We start from the raw sequence: 18,234 nt of genomic DNA on the forward strand, positions 1-18,234 counted from the left end.
CCTCTAGATCGCTGTTGCTGCTAATGAGTCCATTCACCTAAGAAGGACAAGCTCCGCTGAGCTACTAATTTGGATGAGAGTCGAGAAAATGAACCAGACAAAATCAGCCTTGCTCGCCCTGTGCCCTGCCCTGCCCTGCCCTGCCCTGACTTATCCTGCCTTGCCTTTCGGACTCCCCTGACTGGAATACTAGTAGAAGTGGAGGTGGAGACTGTGTTCGGGGACGGCGACGGCGACGGAGTAGACCTACCCCCGATCCAAGGAAGATGTGGCAGAGTTGGTATCCATCTATCTTTGAGGCGAGGCTGTTGCCTGTTTCGCTCTTCGGTATACCCGTATAAGGCTGACTTCCGGAGACGCCTGGTTGGAATTGGAGGTGTGGGGAGGGGTTGTATTGCCCTGGAGGCTGGAGCTAAGCTAAACCAACTGGAACCTGGGTTCGGTTGATCCTTCGATCGGGAGATGGGGCTCTTGCTTGGGGGTGTTCGTGTGATAGGAGAAGGCCTGCAGATATTCCTACCGGACGGCCAACCGTCTGCGTGAGTTGAACGTGGAAAAAGGAGAGTTTGTCATGCAATTGTTTGTTCAGTGACTTGGTTGCCGCTGCTGCTGCTGCATAAATATCCTCGATATGCGCGGTAGTCATATGGCATATGCAGGTGCATCGTAGCTGTTCATGTAGGTAGTAGTTGACAAGATCTATTTTTAGTATCCTGGTCTGAATATGGCTCCCAAGTGTTGTATATATACAGGTGAATCTTTCGTGTGGAGAATGAAAGAAGAGTTTACTCCTCATCCTCTCCTTCATCTTCCGCCTCATCCTCCTCCATGTCATCAGGATCAACTTCATCATCATCCTCTTCCTCGTCATCCTCGTCGTTATCATCAAACTCTACCCCCAAATCACCAGTAATATCCCATCGGTCACCCTTAGCAGCGGCACTGACGTACTTAACAAACTTGAGCGTGCCGCTGTCGCGCAGGACAATGCTGAGGCGGTTCCAGTTGGCCGCTGTGCTGAAGAGAATGCTGTCGTCTTCGTCGCCGGCGGCGGACCGATAGATCGCCGCATCGCCCTCGTCCTCGTCATCAACGGCCATGTAAATCTCGTATCCACCCACTGCGGGCTCGTCGGCGGACTTGGCATCGTCCTTGGACTCGGGCTTGGACTGGGGCTTGGACTCCTCGGACTCGCCGTTAGCCTCCTCCTCTTCATCCTCCTCGTCGGCGCCCTCGGGCTCCCAGCCGGGTGTGGGCGTCAGGCACAGAGTGAATTCCAGGCGGGGCTCCTCGCCGGTATAGCCGCTGGCAAGGGTGTAATCCTGGCCCCGGCGGAAGCGGCGCGCCATGAAGTCGTAGCTGGAGACGCGAGCCGCGCCGGTGATCAGGGCCAGCCACTTGCGGAACGCCCGGGACGGGAAGAGGTCGTTGAGGAGCTCCTGGAGTGGAGTCTTCTGATCCTCCGTGGCGGTTCCGTGCTGCTGAAACATGTAGCGTTGCTTGTGGGGGGGCCGGGCAACGGTCCACCCGGTCTGGGCGAGGATCTCGTCCGAGGAGTTAGGCAGAGATTGCTTCTCCTGCTCCTCGATGTATGTACGCACCCGAGCGGAGAATTTGTCGGACAAGAACTGGTCGAGGTTGAGGGAGGATTCGTTGCCGAAGGTCTCGGACATTTCCTCGGCGATGTCCGGAGTCAGGTAGGAGGGGCGGATGTATTGAATCAGGAAGTTCAAGTCTGACTCCGTGAACTCGGCGCTGGGTTCCTCCTCCACCTTCGCCTTGCCCTTTCCCTTGCCCTCATCAGCCTGTCCGTCCGCTTCCTCGCAGACGACCGGCTTGGGCTGAGGGAGATCGTAGATGTCGCCTCGTCCCTGGAGCTGGGCCAGACTGCTGCGCTCGGCGAGCTTCTCCTCCAAACCGGCCTCGTATCCATCTTCGCCCTCCTGCGGGATGTGGAACCATCCGCTGATCGCCATGCGCACCCGCTTCTTGGACTTGTCTTCGTTCTCCTTGGGGTGGTACACTTCCTCGACGTCGTGGAAACTCTCGCCGGGCTGGACGGTGAAAAAGCTCAGCTGGTTGAAGGCAGGGGGGATGCTCAGGCTGAAGTCAGGACTAGGGATCTTGACGTCGTCGCCGTTGACATCCTTTTTCGTGGTGGTGGGGTACAGGCGCAATGCACCACCCCATTCCTCTTGCCATGGGGTGTCCGGGTCGGTCAGGTAGAGGATATAGGATACTCGTCTGCTGCCAATGACGTCGTCGTGGCACAACAGGTGGCAGCCTTCGTTGTAGACGTTGATGGCCATGTCGGTCTTGCGACCGCTGAGCTTTCCGGATCCGGTCACGGCGGAGAGGTATTCGCGGAACCGAGCAGAGTACATAGCATCGCGCAACTTCAGGATCGAAGGGAGCTTCGACAGGGACTCATCATCAAGCCCGTCCAAGTTGGCCAGATCGCCCGACTGGAAGATCTTGTAGATATCGGTCTCCTTCTCAGTGAAGTCGACTTGGGCCTGGATTTCGTCGCGGACTGCCCGTAAGAGGGAGGGCTCGATCAAAGGGGAAATGACTCCATGCTTGTAACTTGAGCAATAGTCAGCCTTTTGTTTGAGTATAACATCTGGATGATAGACGGGTTGGTGATCGGGTGGGGTGGACATACGGAGCAGATTGAGCATACTGCTCGGTATACTTCTGTTGCTCCGAAGGGTCGAACAGACCGTCGCGGAAACGCGCAGCGGCTTCCTCACTGGACAAAGCGCGCTTTTTCGTCTCCGGCTGACCCTTGCTCGAGCTGCTGTCTGTCTTACGCTTCATTTTCAGTGATTTTGACTGGGAAGATATGAGAGGAGGGGAAGCAGAAGCCTGGGAAGGGAAATCGAGTCGCGACAGCGGAGGGCCGGGGATCTTTTTTGCTGAATTTTAGCTTGGCGGTGAGGATTTTGCAGCTTCGATTCAGTCAGCCCACCCATTCCATCCATCCCATCAATCAGGCCATGCAACCATCTACAGCACAGGGCGGTCTCTACTTTCTTCTGCATGGTGATGGAGATGGTCAATAGAGTATAGAATTGTGAACCCTACTAACCCTAGCAATTAAATTGATACATTGTCTATGAAGTACGTCCTCTTCTTAGAAAATTGAAGTAACTAGATGGTGGCTCCGGTTCCTGAGTTGGCGGCTGGAAGCTTCGATTGCTCCGCACTGCCCGATAATGAATCCCCCTGGCGATAAGCCGCCTATCATCTCCATCCAACCCATCTGCCCCATCATCACTGCCATCACTTCCATCTTCTGCCTTCTGCCTTCTGCCTACCACTTTCCACCTCTGCTACAGTACCACAGTCGCCCAAACAAATATTATCCTGATAACCTGAAACCATCCTCTGCTGACAGACAAACGGCTCGCCTCGTTCTTCCACTCCCTAACACGGACCCCTCAGTGAGCACAACGCAGACGTCATTGAGCGCCGATCGCGGCCAGCAGTCCATCGATCCAGCAATCCTCTTGATAGAGGGATCGATCCCGGCCTTCAGTTTCGCCCCCTCAAAAATTCTCCGGTCAAAGAAACACCGCACGGGGAGCAACACAGGGTATGCAGCCTGTACAAGAATCTCAAGAAAGTTCGCCCGATCGGCCAGGGACTCCGCCGCGCCCACCGTATTCTCCTGTGACACCGACCTTTGCGCATCTCGCACCTGTCATCCCTCCCTCCGCGGCAAACGGGGTATCGCACCCCATCGTCCCTCCCGCCGCATCGCCCTCTCCCACAACGGCAGCGCCGCCCTACAACGGCTTCACGCCGGACTTTGCTCCTCCCCCGCAGGCCCCGCGTGCAGCACCCTTCTTCGCTGCGGAACCCGCTCCAGTGCCCATCTCCGAAAGCGAGAATCCCGATGCGATTGCACTACGGTCTGCTATCTCGATCTTGCAGCTCCAGAAGCAGCAGAGCCTGCGAGATATCCGGACATTGGATGAAATGAAACGAGCGGCGGCGGCGGACCCGGAAGGCTTTGCGCGCGAACTGGCTGCGGGGAATCTCACGGCGAAGGATAAGGGCGGGTTTATCAACTTCAGCCATGACACTATGCATGGGGACGAGGATGAAGATGAGGATGATGAGATGGAGGATGATTCGAAGGAAGGGAAGGCATCTGGTTTTGGAACGATTCCCCCTCCCCAAAACGTGGTTCGGATGCCTCCGATCAACTGGGCCAAGTATCATATCGTGGGCGAATCGTTAGATAAGATGCACGAGGAACAGCGGCGCCGGCCATCCGCGGGGGAGCCGCGAAGGGATGAAAGCGTCCAGCGGGCCCCAGAGTATCTCCTGGCTTCACCGTATCGACCGTTGACGGATAAGCTAGACAGCTCGAGCAAGGCCAAGGGGACTGGAGCCAAGAGCAAGAAGTCCTGATCAAGCCTCATTCTCTAAATCAAAATCTGTTCGGTAAATCGACTAGACGGTGACAACATTAGCATTCATATCAATGGCTAAGATCACAGAAGCGTGCAGCAACCACAAAAAGAGAATACTACCACACCTGCAGGAGACGTCCGCGTGTACAGTACATGACATGTGGAATTTTCCCAGCGACATCACAACCAATCAAGCACACTTGAAATCCTTCAACTCCGCAAGTGTCTTCTGAAGCCTCTCATGGGCCTTCTCAACCCGTTCAACTTGTGCCTCCATCTCAGCCTCAGTGGTGATCGCCGGGGTCGTCTTGAGCTGCACCGGGGGTAGCATGGCCATCACTTCGCGCACCTCGTCCTTGGACGCCTCCGATGCTTTCAATGCAATCATCGTCCGATACCGCAGACTCTCTACAGTCGCCTTCCTCCTATGCTCCTGTTCAATGATCCCAAGCTTTCGTTTTCCCGGACCAACCTGCTCATATCCGCATGCATGTGCGCTCAGCCAGGCCTGCGCTTTGGGACAATCGGCCCGCGTCTGCATGACAATATCGGCGACAGCCTCACGCGACAGAGGCGGGTTCGAATCGCTACCATCGTATCGCGGGACCATCTGTTCAGATACCTTCTTGCTCTAATTTTGGGGGTTCAATGTCAGCAGAGCGTGCAAACTCAAGAATTCCGTCATGTGTCTTCTTCATTTCCATACCCCAATATGTATCTTCAATCCCACCTGATCAACCTTCACATGTACTGCGTCGTCCTCATCGTCCAGCGTCGCGAACGGGGACGCAAGCTTCGCGGCTTTCTCCGCCCAGAACCTGGCCCACGCCAGCTGGGACTTTTGAAAGGTGTAGAAGCTGTCGTTCTCACAGCGCTTGGATCGGTCGTGGGCAGTGGTGGAGGTGGAGGTGTCAGGCTCTCTCGCGCTAGGGTGAGATCGAGGGTAAGGTGGAGGTACCGGACTGGAGGGTGGCAATTGAGTGGCCTTGCGTTTCTTTCTCCCCATTTTGGAATTTAGGATATGGGGTAAACTAGCTTAGTCTGGTTGAGTTCTTGATACGCCTGAATGGAGGAGTAGATCGTTCCCTGAGAATCAGAGGAGATGACAAGATGAATTGGAGTAGAGATGAGATGAGATGAGATGAAGCGTAGATGAAATGAGAGGGGGGATGAGGTTCAAAGTGGATCATGCTGATTACACCTTCTCCCAATTTCTCTCTCACTCTCTTGACGGGTTCTACAACTCCTAAGGTACTGGAGCATTGATGTAAAAGCCCGTGCTGGGTCATGATGGTCATTGTAAATCCGGAAGCGCTGGATACCTGCTGAAGGAGTATGTGGGTATACTGCGTGCTAGTAGGCAGAAAGCTGCTATATATTATTAAAAGTTATTCTAAGAATATAGATTATTTGATTAAATAGTCCTAATTCAGTATCTTAAGTAATCTTTTATAAGATCTTAAATATTAAGAAAATCTATACCTCTAAATACAGATACTATTGTACGTGATTATGCATCTAAACTTATAATATTGGATAAGATCTGTTGAAAGTATATTAGTTTTATTAGATCTAATCTCAGCAGTATCTAATTTATAAGACTTCTAAAGATGAGGTAAGATGATTTTACTCTCTAAGTAGACTTATAGATAGCTCTCTTCTGATAGCTGTCTCCGGCATCTCCTTACTCTTCGTATCATGTCATCTGGAAATGTAGATATAGCCCCAGCCCCAGAGAGAAGTGTCAAAGTGCAGCGAGGAGCCAGCAAATAGCCACGATGAAAGTGACCGAACATGAACTCGGAAGAATGAGCAATTGAGCCCAAGAATACTGTACATGTATACAGCTTTATTCATCATGTCTAAGTGATGGAGACCTATAATCCACCGCATCTAGCGGAGAACAACCAAGTGTTTAGCATATGTCCAAGAAACACCACAACCAACGTCCACATAACCCACCAGATCTTCAACCTCACCCTCACCCTCACCTAATACCTCTTAGTACCCATCCCCCTCCCCCAGCTCCCATCCCTCAACCCCCAGCAGAAAGCAAAAGAAAATCAAAGCTTAGCCTTAACCTCACTCTCCCAAGCCTCGACCCTCCCCCTCGCGGCCCCCTCCTCCTCCGCCTTCCGCTCCTCCACGCGATCCCGCCACGCCACCATCTCCGCATGCGCATCCAGAATCCCCAGCGACTGCCGCCACATCTCCTCCTTCATCATCCCATAGATGCCGGTGGCCGCCTTGTTCTGCAGGCCGCGATCGCGCACAAGCTGCACCGCCTCCGGCAGCCCGCCGTACGCGTCGACCAGGCCGGCCTCGCGGGAGGCGGCGGGCCCGCCGAAGCGCCGGGCCTCGAGCACGAGGTCGCGGAACGCGGTCGCCGACAGCTTCTCGCGGAAGACGCTCATCATGGGCGACTGCAGCGGCACCCCGAACTCCAGCTCGTTGATGCACAGGTACCCCTTGCTGGGGTTCTGGATCCGGTAGTCGTGGTACATGGCCAGCATGAGGCCGCCGGCGAAGGCGTGGCCGTTCACGAGGGCGAGGGTTGGCATTGGGTAGCTTTTTGCCGGTTGGGTTTCGTTATACATTTAATCAAAAAGGGGGGGGGGAGGTGAAGACCTACGTAAGTAAGCGCCGGAATAACTTCCATAACCATTTCTCGACGAAGCCCTCGGTGGACTGCGCGAGTTCGAGGTCGAGACCGTTGCTGTAGAATTTCGGGATGCCGCTGGTGGTGATCACGACGCCCTTGGGGTAGCGGTGCTCGATGATGTCGAGGGCCAGCAGGAAGGCGTCGATGAAGGTGGGCGTCAGGCGGTTGTCTGGCGGGGAGGTGAAGGTGAGGATGTAGATGTTGTGGTCTTGTTCCGCCGCGGACGGGTTCGTGCAGGTGAAGGTGCCGTTGGTGGAGGTGATGGGGACGGTGAAGAGGGGCGGCGGTGTTGGGTTGGGTGTAGACATGTTGATTTGATATAATGAACAAATGATGTGAGTCTAGGGGAATGTGTCTATGCTATACTTGTGGATTGGTATGATCTTATACGATATGGTAAAATGTGGGGAGAACTATGTAGTTAGTTTATTTCGGCCGAGGAGAGCGGAGGGAGAAACTGATAATGTAATCATACTCATGTCCGCGGCATCACATGCTGCGAAGCTTCATCCATCTACTTGCTTCCTCCTACACATGCACTCAACCCACTATGTTCTCCTTCAACTCAATCTGGAAGCGCGCCTTCAACTCCTCACGCAGCGTCTCCGCAATCCGGGCATTCGTCCACGGCGCCACCATGCCCTTCTCCTGAATCCGGCCCTCCAGCACCGCCAACACGCCCACCGCGCAGGGCAACCCCACCAACTTGGCCATGGCGCTGCGCGACCCAGGCCCAACCGGCTCACCGTACTCCACCAGCGTGCTGGTGCGCCTCTCTCGCGACCCATCCGCGTTCTCGATCTCAAAGAGATGCTGCAGCACAATCATATCCCGCTCGCCGGGCTGATACGCCATCTGCCGCTCCAACACGGCACACAGCGTATCCAGAGGCGTGTCACGTCCGTCCACCAGCCGGGTCCCATCGAAGAGTCCCAGCCACCGAAGGCTTGACAGCACACGATCGATCTCCTCCTTATTCTCGCCCTTCTCCGCGAGGATGAGCGAGCACTTCCTCACCACAGCGTCCTGCACGTCTTCAGCAGAGGCAGACGCGGCAAGCCCCAGAAGCTGCGCCGTCAACTGCGCCCACGTCAGTCTTCCACTGAAATCCGACGCGAGAGCCGGGAGCTTGTCTTGAGAGAAGTACCCCAACCCCACCAGCGCCCGAATGACCTCCGGAAACCCCGCGTACCGCAGGGTGCCCCGGAAGACCGTGTGCGCCTCCGGTATGGCGTAGGACCCCCGGAGACCAGCCGAGTCCCGATTGGGATATCCAACGAAATTAAACCCGGGGAAGAGGCCTTGCGCCGTGGCGGCCGCCATCAGGTCCTTGCCTTCCACCGAGGTGATCTGGCCGTCGCGGTACCACTGCGCCGAGTTGAGCAGCGCCAGGAGTCCACCCCGCGGGCTCCACGAGAACTTATACCCCAAGGGGTTGTCGGAGTTCTCCGGGGCGGGCAGCGCGCCGCACCAGCTGGTGAACGCGTGGATCTTGCCCCCGGCCCGGTGGACTTCGTCGATCGTCTTCACCGCGTAGAGGTGGTCGATGCCGGGGTCGAGGCCGATCTCGTTGAGGACGGTCACGCCGGCGGATCGGGCGGTCGAGTCGAGCTCCCTCAGCGCTGGGGAGATGAAGCTGGTCGTCACGACAGGTTTGCTGTGGGCGATGGCGGCTTTCACAACGGTGGCGTGGTAGATGTAGGGGATTAGGGAGATGATGAGGTCGGCTTGGGAGACGGTGGCGTCGAGCTTAGCCGGCTCGTTGGCAACGTCGAGGGCGATGGCTGTGGTGTTACTGTAGTTGCCCGCGAGGGATTGTGCGGCGCTGAGCGTGCGGCAGGCCACGGTGACATGGACCCCGGCGTCGGAGAGGGCTTGCACGGCTGGCTCGCAGACGAATCCAGCACCGAGAAGAAGAGCTCTCTTACCGGCGGCAGACGACATGGTTGATACGTTTTGGAGGATGGGGGTTTACTGCTGACAATGGGAGAAATAGACGAAAGGATTTTAGAGTGTGTGGGAAGGAAGATGCGCGGCAGAGAATAGGCATACGCTCTGACAAGAGTCAACGGCAAGCAAGGCTGGCTACCACGAATTTTCACTTTTACTGCAGTGGCCAATGGCTTCCTATTTCCCTCATGTCTCCGCACTCCATTGCGTGCTCTGCGCTGTGGGTGTGGTGTGGGCTAAGGTAAGCATATCAAGCGCGGTATGGGAGACATGACTCACACCTGCCTGACCGCAGTGAGTGGCAACTGCATGAGAGCCATTAGTTGATGTCCTCCTTATCATATTACATAGTAGTATAGCGGCAGTCCATTCAGCAGTGCATGATTCGACAATAGCATACGAAAGCGTTGCCCCTCGGTTGCCTTGATGCTTGTGCAGTGGACTATGGCTGCCTCCCATGCCGCCTGAAGCTTAGCTGAGCTTGCACATATGCCCCCATATAACGAAACAGTGCAAGTTATGTGATTTGGCCAGACTTCCGTCCACATTATAAACAGCCAACACGAGGATGAAACAGTATACACACATTCCACACTTATTCTGTATGTACATCGAATGCAGTTTGTTAGGGACCTATCATACTTAGACAGATTCAGCAAAACAAGCCCCCCTCTATGCATCATCTTCCCACTAATATCTACCCACAATATAATCCTGAAGACCTGTAATCATCTCCACAAGAGAAAAGAGACAAAGGACAATCCCCAAGAATCCCACCCACATACTCACGCTCCCCCCCTGGCCACAACTCATCTCAGAAACACCCAGCCTATTAGCAGTAGCTACATACCCCAAAAGAACCTCCAGCAATCATCAAAGACCATTCCAACACCTCATGCTTACGAGTAAATCGACAGAGCACTTAGCATACATCCTTATCCGCAATATCAATCCCCGTCCTACAAGACAGCATCGATAACCCAACCCGAAATTTCGAGAGTTCGAGAGCCTTAAGCAACACAATTCAAGCCCCTCAATGCACACGGAGACAGGCAGAATACCAGAGTAGCCAAAGTCCGGTTGGGCTGGATCCATCAAGCGCTCACAATAACACGTCCGCCTCGTCGCTCAGCTAGATATATACTATATAACCTGAACTCCGGATTCCAGGGGAGTATGTATGAGGTCTCTCTCCACAAAACTCCATCTTAAAAATAAAATAGTGGCTTTTCTCTGCTTCGTGGACCTCCTCTGGGTCCGAATATGGTTCCTAGCACAACTCGTCTGATATTGGCAGAAAATGTGGGTGGTGTTCTGATATCCGGGCGTCACATCGAGAATACAGTATATTGAACCAGCGCACAGCTCAAGCGACTAAGTTAGATCCCAGCGAAACACGAAACAACTGATAATGGCAGAATTCGAAACAAATGCGCATTATCTCCAGGGCAGTCACCAATCCACCCCGGAGATCCAATCACAAATGCCCGATACCAGTGAGCTCTCATCTCCTCCACCCGCAAACCGACATCATCACTGACGTCATCCCATCCCAATCGCTCATAAACCTACCACCCAGCTCACTACAACCCAGCACTACAGACCACTACAAACCACTTTCAAACCACAGTTTTCAATCCCAGACACCTCTTACACGAAGCAAACACACGCCCACACCCACACGAGCAAACAATCCGATACAATCTCGATACCCTAGTCCAAAGAAATACTACATACAAACACAATGCAATCCACCCACCAACCCGACCAACCCGCCCAGCCCCCAAAAGAGGCCGGCTACAACCAAGCCTCCAACCCGGTGACCCAGACGCCCTACGAGCAGCGCACACCCCAGCACCACGAAACCCGACAGCGCGGGGACCCGACCTCCTCCATCACGCGGCGCACCGCCGACTCCCGCCCGGCCAACGATGAGCGCCTGCGCCAGCTGAACGCGGACCGCGATCAGGAGCGCGAGGCCCTGCACCGGGCTGCGTCGGGGGTCGATCTGGAGTACGGGGTCGAGCAGCAGCCGGCGGAGGGGGAGATCGCTCACGCGGTGGAGAGCACGTCCGGCCGGGCGCGCGCGCGAGCGCAGGCCGGGGCCCATGCCGGTGCGGTGGGCAGTGCCAGCGGGCCCGGGGGCCCAGGGTATGAGAAGGGGTTGGCGGCGGATATGGACCGGAAGGCCGAGGAGCATGAGCGGGTCCTAGGGGAGCGGGTGGGACAGTCGCCGGCGGAGCCGGACGATGATGGGGTGTTGGCGGAGAGGGAGGCCGTCAGGGAGCGGAAGTTAAAGCAGGATAGAGAGTTGGATGTCAAGGGGGCGGTCGCCAGAGGCACGGGGGATCCTGTTGTTGGGTGAATGCTCGCGCTTAATGACATGAGAGGCTTCTTTGTTTTTGTGGATAGAGCTCATTTTTGGGGGGAAAGGGTACATAACGATTCTCTGATATTCGTTTGTCGTGTCCGAGATGTTTTAATGATTAATGTGGACAGAAATTTGGTTTGTTTTTTTTTGCGGCTGTCTGACCAGGCGATGCCGCGAGGGTATCACATTATACATCAATTTCAATCATCAGCATCGTCTCCTTCTCCGATGGATACCTTCTTTAATGCCAGATCCTGCTTCAGGTCGTTGATGCGCTTGGCCAGCTTGTTCTTAAGAATGGCGTTCGGCATATTCTCCCACTTGACTGTCTCGGCACGGATCAAAGCCTCCAGCTCATCAATTTCCTCGCGCTGCTGCTGTAGCTGGCGTTGTTGCTCCAGCTGCTCTTCATCCATTTCGTCGCCCGGCTCATCATTATCCTCACCATCCGATCCGTCACTCTCGTCGCCCGATGTGTCGGCTGCTGGTGTGGAGGGTTTGGTCGCCATAGGCGTGCCGGCCTGGTAAACTCCAGCGTCTGAGTGCGGACCGCTCGCAGCACCGGCCGCACCGGCGGAAGCAGCAGCAGCAGCAGCAACAGCAGCAGCATCGCCCTCGTCTCCGGCAGCCAGGGCAGCCTCCATTTCAGCTGCGAGAGCGTCCTCGAAATCGTCTTCAAACAGAGCCCCAGCGTCCATACCTTCATCAATCTCGCCCTCTGCATCCTGTTCTTCGTCGTAATACTCGTCACCGTAGTCTTCATACTCCCCACTTTGCACTATACCCTCGTTCCGATTCAACGAGGCTGCGTCCACCAACTCGTAGCGAGGCGGGGCTATCGAGGCTTCGTCCTGCGCGACCATCTCCTCCACCGCTTTCTCGACCTGTTCGATCGTCCGGGTGCTGACCCGCTCACGGAACCGACGCCTTCTAACCCACCGTAGAGGCGGCGCCAGACCATGCGGATACTGCAGATTCTTGTCATCCGTCAGGGAAACCTCGTCCGGTATTGGATAATCCAGAGCCTCCTGTTCATTGGCCACAGGACCCAGGATCAGCAGCATCTGGCAGATGTCCGCAGACTTGTACCATCCGCGCCGATCCCAACTCTTCATACCCTCGATGATGCACGGCAAGTCCACCAGCGCGGCGGCGTACTGGCGGTCGCGGACCTTGAAGATGGCACGGCGGCCTTCGCGCGTCAGCGGCTTGAAGGAGAACTCCGATCGGTCGAAGCGGCGCTCGGCGATGGCACGGCGGAGATATTCACAGTCGTCCCCGGGCAGCATGCGTAGGATAAACTGCTCTTCGATCGCGGGATCGATCTCCGTGTCGGAGGCTTCCGAATCGTAGCCAACACCGGTCGGGCGATTGGGGACCAGCCCCTTGTTCTTGATCCGGATAGACTGCACGCCGGGTTTCTTGGCCGGGTTAATCAGCTTGAGGCGTTTGGGGCCTGCTGCAGCGGATGCGGTCGCGACGGCGGCGGCGGCGGCGGAGGACGGTTCTGGTACCGCGGGCCCCTCTGCTGGGCGCTTCTTGGACGGCTTTTTCTTCTTCGGCTTTTCATCTTCTCCTGCTCCTTCGGCAACGGATGGTTTCCGTGGGATCTTGAGCGTGATCTTGCGTTGGGGAGTCTCCGTCGGCTTTGGCGTCGGAGGGGCAGGTTGGGATGGGGTCGAGGGCGCAGATGCTTTCGCCTTGTTCTTGTTGAAGGTGAGCTTCAGAGACGGCCGGGGGGTCTCCGACATGACGAAAGTTGTTCCACCAGACTGGTGGCGAGTATCAGCTGTTTAAATTTGAATAATGCAAGGCGGATCCCGGAGATTCTGAGGGAGATAATGAGAAATGAGAAGGGGAAGGGTGTAATGGCAAGAGGTGGTGATGGTGAAGGGTGGTGTTGGTAGGCGGAGGGAGGAAGGAAAGGCGGAAGAGCGACACGGCCTGGTTGAATTCCGCTTGTTCCTCCTCAACTTGCCATCCTTCTTATCTTCTCCAATTCATGTGCGCGCCTCAACTACCTTGTTCTTCAGCTTGATTCAATCAATCGCACGAGAGAGAAGGTTTCCTCACTTTAACCTGACCTCTATCACACCTCACTGCCATCGAATTCTCCAGCCATGTCCGGCTCCAATCTACATAACGCTCTTCTCCGCCCTCCGATCATCCAGATCCTGCGCGCTGCAGGCTTCCACTCGACGCGTCCTTCAGTCCTAGACACTCTTGCCGACCTCACTGCCCGATACATCATGCTCCTTGCCTCATCCACAAGCGCCCATGCAGCCAACGCCCACCCCGAAGACCCCATCCCCGTGCTCGAAGATATTTACCAGGCCTTACAAGACGCAGGCGCGCTGCGGCCGCAGCTGCGGGAATGGGAGGAGGAATGGCAAGCGGAAGAGGACATGCGAGGACTAGAAGGGTTTCTGTCGTGGTTCACCGGCCCCGCCAACCGCGAGATCCGGCGCATCGCTGGGTTCGTGCCCAGTGAAGGGGACATGGTGGACGCGGACTCCCTGGAGAAGGAGGACTTCCTGACGGCCCTGAAGAAGAAACACAGCAAGACGGGAGAAGAGTCGCGATATGCGGGGACCGTGCTGGGGAAGAGCGGCGAGGAACACCCGATCGTGATCGAGGGCGGTGCGCCGACCCTGCAGGATTGGGGGTCCCAGATGCGATCCCGGGCACCCTATATGGCCGACAGCGACTCCTCGGTCGTGAGCAGTGCACCGAGCAATTTGTCTGATGGAGAGGGAATGGACGTGTGATGGGATAGATGGAAGTGTGCCGCATCCTATCTACGATGACTCCGTTGGTTTCCTTGGTCACCTCCGACCATGAGACCCAGTACCCCAAGTCAAGCGCGGAATCTTCGCGTATGAGAATATCCCCTTCTCCATGTTCGGGATCCAATTCGCCCATTCGCCCCCAGTTGGCTGGTCCAGCTGAACGGCATTGCTAGTAGCAGAAAGCCATCCCATTCGCCATCCGGCCGGGGGCACAACCTCCTTCGACCTAAATCGTTGACGCAAAGCACAGGAGCTACGCCATCCAGAATTGCAACATAAGCGGTGTAGCCGAGTCCAGCGCAAACTTGAGAAACAAGCGGACGATGTCATTGCGAGAATGCATCTGAGGGATGGCAGGACAACATGGAGGGTTTCATGTATCTACCTTACTAGGGGCGCAATTCAAGGAGCCTCGCGTACTTGAGATGAGCTGAATGTATGAAACATCTCAACCACCAAGATGAATCCTTATGATTCTGTCCTACAACCTACAATATGAGAACTTCTAGGCAATGCTTGGCTGGCCGGCGGTGGGTGGTCTCATCCAACCGCCAACGGATAGTTAATTGATAACTCCGTAGTTCCACCTCCGCTTCTCCCCTCACCTTTCCCTCCTCCTCTCGACAACAACTCTCCGCACCAAACACGCCCACCCACCATGGTCTACGCCTTCACCCTTCCGACCACCTCTCATCTCTCCTTCCAGAACTTCCTCTCATCGAGCACACATCCATCCCTCCCGCAAGCAGCCACCACCGCTCGCCATGCCCTGCGTCAGGCACTCAAAGCCCACAAGCGTCTACCCCGCGGCCCGCAACAAGACGCGCACCTATCCACCCTCCTGACCACCCTAACCACCTACCTCCCCTATCTCGAAGCCATCTCCAGCGGTCTAAGTAGCAAGCCCAGCGACGCGACCAGCGAAGAGATCGAGATCACCCTGCATAGCGAAATCGTCACTTTCTGGCGCCCGACCCTCACCACCGCACCCAGCACCACCCTATCACTCAAAAACCTCCCTACCTCCCCATCCGCCTTTTCACCCAGCAGCGGGGGCGGGGGCGGCAGCAGATTCCTCAGCGGCAGCGGCCACCGAATCCGCGGGGAGGGCCTTGACTTCGAGATCGCCTACGTGCTCACGACGCTGGGCTATGTGCTCAGCCTGCTGGCGCACACGGGGCTGATGCGGACGCTGTACGCGGCGACGACCCCGACGCCGGACCAACGCACCGCCGCCGTCCAAACGGCCACCCGATACCTCCTGCAAGCCAGCGCCATCCACAATCTCCTCGCCTCATCTCCTGCCTTCGCGACCGCCGCCCGCGCCATTGCTGCGTCGACATCGATGACATCCCCGCACGCAGCCCCTACCACCACGTCTACCGCAACAACGACCCCCTCCCTCCCCGACCTTGACCCAGGCACCCAAACCGCGCTCTCCGCCCTCGCCCTCGCCGAAGCCACCCTCCTCGCCGTCCTGAAGGACGACTCCTACGTCTTCGCCTGCATCCAGGCGCGCAATCCCCGGGACAAGGATTGGATGGTGCGGGCGCCGGAGATCCCGAAGGTGCGCGCGCACCTGTTCGCCCGCCTGTGTATCCGGGCCGCCGAGTACGCGGAGCAAGCGGCGGCGGGGCTGGGGTCCGTCGTAGGTAGGACCGGGAAGACCGGGGCCATTGAGGAGGAGCTGCTGGGGTACACGCGGGTGCTGGGGCGGGTGGCGCGCGCCCGCGCGTGTCGGTTCTTCGGGGTCGATGCGGAGTTGGCGGGGAAGATCGGGGAGGCGATTGCGTGGTTGCAGGCGGCCAAGGGGGCGCTGGGGGTGAGAAGCCGCGGCGGTGGCGCGAAGACGGAGGCGGAGAAGGAGGCTGGGTCGAAGGGGGGTAGTAAGTTCTCCAGGTTCAAGCAGGGATTCAAGGAGAAACTCGAGGAGAAGAAGATGGAGAAGGATGCTGGGTCGCAGGGTGGTAGTGGTGATAAGAAGGAGCTCGGGCCTGGGGACGATGCGGGGAGAGACGAGGAAGGTCGGGTGATTGAGATGTTGGAGACCAAGTGGGTGCGGATGAACAATACGGTTGGTTTTGCTCCTGCCTTTGGATGAGTGGTGGGAAATGATGCTGACGTTTGAGACGACAGATTAACACCCAGTTGATACCGCCGTCGGCGGATCTGTTGGCGAATTTACCTTCGGGTCGTGATATTCACGCTCCGCCGGGTGCGTACCGGATCCCCTCGCTGGACGAGGAGCAGCTGGTGCGCATGCGTGCGCCGCCGGCGGAGGATGAATTTGGGCCGGGCAGCGATGTCGAGGAGAGCGATGAGGAGCCTGCTGGTGTGTCGAGGATGTGGACGCCCGGGACCGTGCCGGGGCGGACGGATAGTGCATACTATTGATACCCTGTTGGTGAGCGGAGTAGTTGTTTCCAGGTAGCAACATTCGTCTCATACAAAATCGAGTCCTGATCACATTTCCTCACCATCCATCTACTCCAACCCTCTCTAAACTCTCTCCTCTACATACACCAACCCCATCACCTCTCGCAGCCTGACCCAGAAACACAAAGCAAGAAAAGATCCCGATATCGATATTTTCCACCCCAAACCCAATGACATACATCGCATAGGTGAGGAGGCGTGTAGGTAGGTAGGTAGGTAGGTAGGTAGGTAGTATAGCTAAAGCAGACAAGAAACAGGAAACCGTTATTCGAAAAAAAAAAACATGTAGTACAACCATGACACACAAAAAAAAGAAGATGATATAGTATAAACACCATCCCTGGCCCCTGCGATGCTCATCACCAGGATCATGAAAAGCTCCCCGCCCCCCCAACCCCTCCTCCACTTCCTTCACTCAATTCTATCCCCCCTTTCACCCTTTCAAACAATTCAAGCAGACTTCTCCTGCGAGAAGTGGTTCTTCTCCTGGAAGAGATAACCCTTGATCTTGCGCTCCCCGAGGAGTTCGAAGTATTTTTCTAGACACGAAGCGGAAAGATATTAGCATATGTCCCAAGCCTCGACAGAAACACACAGTGGGCAACTGAGAGTAGCATTCAGCCAATCCCTCTCGGAATAAAATATCCCATCCTCAATCCTCCTCAGTCTCAACCTCAGTACGCAGTACGCAGTACTCAGAACTCAACCACCCCAATCCCTCATCCCATCCAACCTCACCCAGAACCCCCTCCAGTCCTAACCCCAATCACGCTCAAAAAGAACCACAGCAAGAACACGCAAAAAGAAAAATAAAAAAACATACCCCTCAAAACCCCACACTTCTCGAGGTGGTTGACGCCCTCGCGCGCATAGCACTTGCCCAGCTCCTCGCCGACCAGCCGCGACATCATGCTGCGGACCCACTGCTCGCGGATGATGGCGTCGCGGGCGTTGTGCAGCGCGACGTTGTCCTCGTAGTCGACGCCGTCGTAGGTCGGGGCCACGGTGGGCTTCTTGGCCAGGAAGGCGGCGGATTCCGGGGTGGGCATTGTGATCGGGTTGGGTTTTTCTTTTCGGTTTGGTTGCGGATGGGAGAGCTTCGTTGGCGGGAGAGGAAAGGTGCACTCCGCGGTGAAAGGTTTCGTGGTGGAGGGGGTTTCAATTGCGGATTGGGAGGGCGATTGATGGGTCGGAGTGTTCGGACGGAGGTTCATGAAGTTCCAAGGACGGAATTGAGAGAGGATGGGAGCAAATGCAATTGGGGGGCTGTGATTGGGTGGGGTGGGCGGGCGGTCTGCGATCACTGCCGCGTTATTGAGCATCCGCATTTAAGCTGGCACTGCAGGCAAGAAGACTAGGGTGGGCGGGAGGGAGCTGGTGTGCTGTTTTCATCTGCGGGTTGTGATTCATGATTAGTCATTATGTGTTTTATGAAGCTGGTTTGCAAACTTGAGTAAGTTACTAGATATACGAGCAGTGCTTTATGTGTCAAGTTCACTGGAATGATATAACTGGTTGATTGAGTTCCTCATCGAATAATATACTCATACAAAGACCGAAAGCGAAGCCGAAACGCCTGGCCAATTTACAAAGTCGACATTA

General features: G+C 56.0%; 10 protein-coding genes across 10 annotated transcripts; 4 read left to right on the forward strand and 6 right to left on the reverse strand.

Moving 5' to 3' along the window:
- Window positions 1–785: 785 nt before the first annotated feature.
- Window positions 786–2,820, reverse strand: BO66DRAFT_398288 (oxidative DNA demethylase; the record flags this gene model as incomplete). Its single annotated transcript, XM_025648635.1, has 2 exons — window positions 786–2,586; window positions 2,666–2,820. The coding sequence occupies 2 exons, from the start codon at window positions 2,818–2,820 to the stop codon at window positions 786–788; spliced, it is 1,956 nt and encodes a 651-aa protein (XP_025507708.1).
- Window positions 2,821–3,448: 628 nt separating this feature from the next.
- Window positions 3,449–4,637, forward strand: BO66DRAFT_175356 (uncharacterized protein). Its single transcript, XM_025642326.1, has one exon. It carries the CDS (start codon window positions 3,601–3,603, stop codon window positions 4,420–4,422), a length of 822 nt encoding a protein of 273 aa, XP_025507709.1. The 5' UTR covers window positions 3,449–3,600; the 3' UTR covers window positions 4,423–4,637.
- Window positions 4,615–5,430, reverse strand: BO66DRAFT_434881 (uncharacterized protein; the record flags this gene model as incomplete). The annotated part of the gene is made up of 2 exons (XM_025650807.1): window positions 4,615–5,055; window positions 5,131–5,430. The coding sequence occupies 2 exons, from the start codon at window positions 5,428–5,430 to the stop codon at window positions 4,615–4,617; spliced, it is 741 nt and encodes a 246-aa protein (XP_025507710.1).
- Window positions 5,431–6,487: 1,057 nt separating this feature from the next.
- BO66DRAFT_398290 (enoyl-CoA hydratase/isomerase family protein) lies at window positions 6,488–7,394 on the reverse strand (the record flags this gene model as incomplete). Its single annotated transcript, XM_025648636.1, has 2 exons — window positions 6,488–6,992; window positions 7,057–7,394. The coding sequence occupies 2 exons, from the start codon at window positions 7,392–7,394 to the stop codon at window positions 6,488–6,490; spliced, it is 843 nt and encodes a 280-aa protein (XP_025507711.1).
- Window positions 7,395–7,502: 108 nt separating this feature from the next.
- Window positions 7,503–9,202, reverse strand: BO66DRAFT_175367 (aminoadipic semialdehyde synthase). The gene has a single exon (XM_025642327.1). The coding sequence runs from the start codon at window positions 9,028–9,030 to the stop codon at window positions 7,627–7,629; it is 1,404 nt and encodes a 467-aa protein (XP_025507712.1). The 5' UTR covers window positions 9,031–9,202; the 3' UTR covers window positions 7,503–7,626.
- A 1,425-nt stretch (window positions 9,203–10,627) lies between these two features.
- Window positions 10,628–11,617, forward strand: BO66DRAFT_388531 (uncharacterized protein). Its single transcript, XM_025646581.1, has one exon. The coding sequence runs from the start codon at window positions 10,781–10,783 to the stop codon at window positions 11,399–11,401; it is 621 nt and encodes a 206-aa protein (XP_025507713.1). The 5' UTR covers window positions 10,628–10,780; the 3' UTR covers window positions 11,402–11,617.
- BO66DRAFT_313940 (transcription initiation factor TFIID subunit 7 family protein) lies at window positions 11,608–13,158 on the reverse strand (the record flags this gene model as incomplete). The annotated part of the gene is made up of 2 exons (XM_025643411.1): window positions 11,608–11,959; window positions 12,089–13,158. 2 exons carry the CDS (start codon window positions 13,156–13,158, stop codon window positions 11,608–11,610), a joined length of 1,422 nt encoding a protein of 473 aa, XP_025507714.1.
- A 199-nt stretch (window positions 13,159–13,357) lies between these two features.
- On the forward strand, window positions 13,358–14,204 carry BO66DRAFT_175408 (Bromodomain associated domain protein). The gene has a single exon (XM_025642328.1). It carries the CDS (start codon window positions 13,528–13,530, stop codon window positions 14,173–14,175), a length of 648 nt encoding a protein of 215 aa, XP_025507715.1. The 5' UTR covers window positions 13,358–13,527; the 3' UTR covers window positions 14,176–14,204.
- Window positions 14,205–14,820: 616 nt separating this feature from the next.
- On the forward strand, window positions 14,821–16,590 carry BO66DRAFT_468316 (pH-signaling protein PalC; the record flags this gene model as incomplete). Its single annotated transcript, XM_025652643.1, has 2 exons — window positions 14,821–16,270; window positions 16,333–16,590. Exons 1-2 carry the CDS (start codon window positions 14,855–14,857, stop codon window positions 16,588–16,590), a joined length of 1,674 nt encoding a protein of 557 aa, XP_025507716.1. The 5' UTR covers window positions 14,821–14,854.
- A 442-nt stretch (window positions 16,591–17,032) lies between these two features.
- On the reverse strand, window positions 17,033–17,850 carry BO66DRAFT_388534 (putative NADH-ubiquinone oxidoreductase 12 kda subunit). The gene is made up of 2 exons (XM_025646582.1): window positions 17,456–17,850; window positions 17,033–17,171 (listed from the first exon to the last, which is right to left on the reverse strand). Exons 1-2 carry the CDS (start codon window positions 17,679–17,681, stop codon window positions 17,083–17,085), a joined length of 315 nt encoding a protein of 104 aa, XP_025507717.1. The 5' UTR covers window positions 17,682–17,850; the 3' UTR covers window positions 17,033–17,082.
- Window positions 17,851–18,234: the final 384 nt, after the last annotated feature.

Source organism: Aspergillus aculeatinus (assembly GCF_003184765.1).
Source record: "Aspergillus aculeatinus CBS 121060 unplaced genomic scaffold BO66scaffold_5, whole genome shotgun sequence".
NCBI classification, from domain to species: domain Eukaryota; kingdom Fungi; phylum Ascomycota; class Eurotiomycetes; order Eurotiales; family Aspergillaceae; genus Aspergillus; species Aspergillus aculeatinus.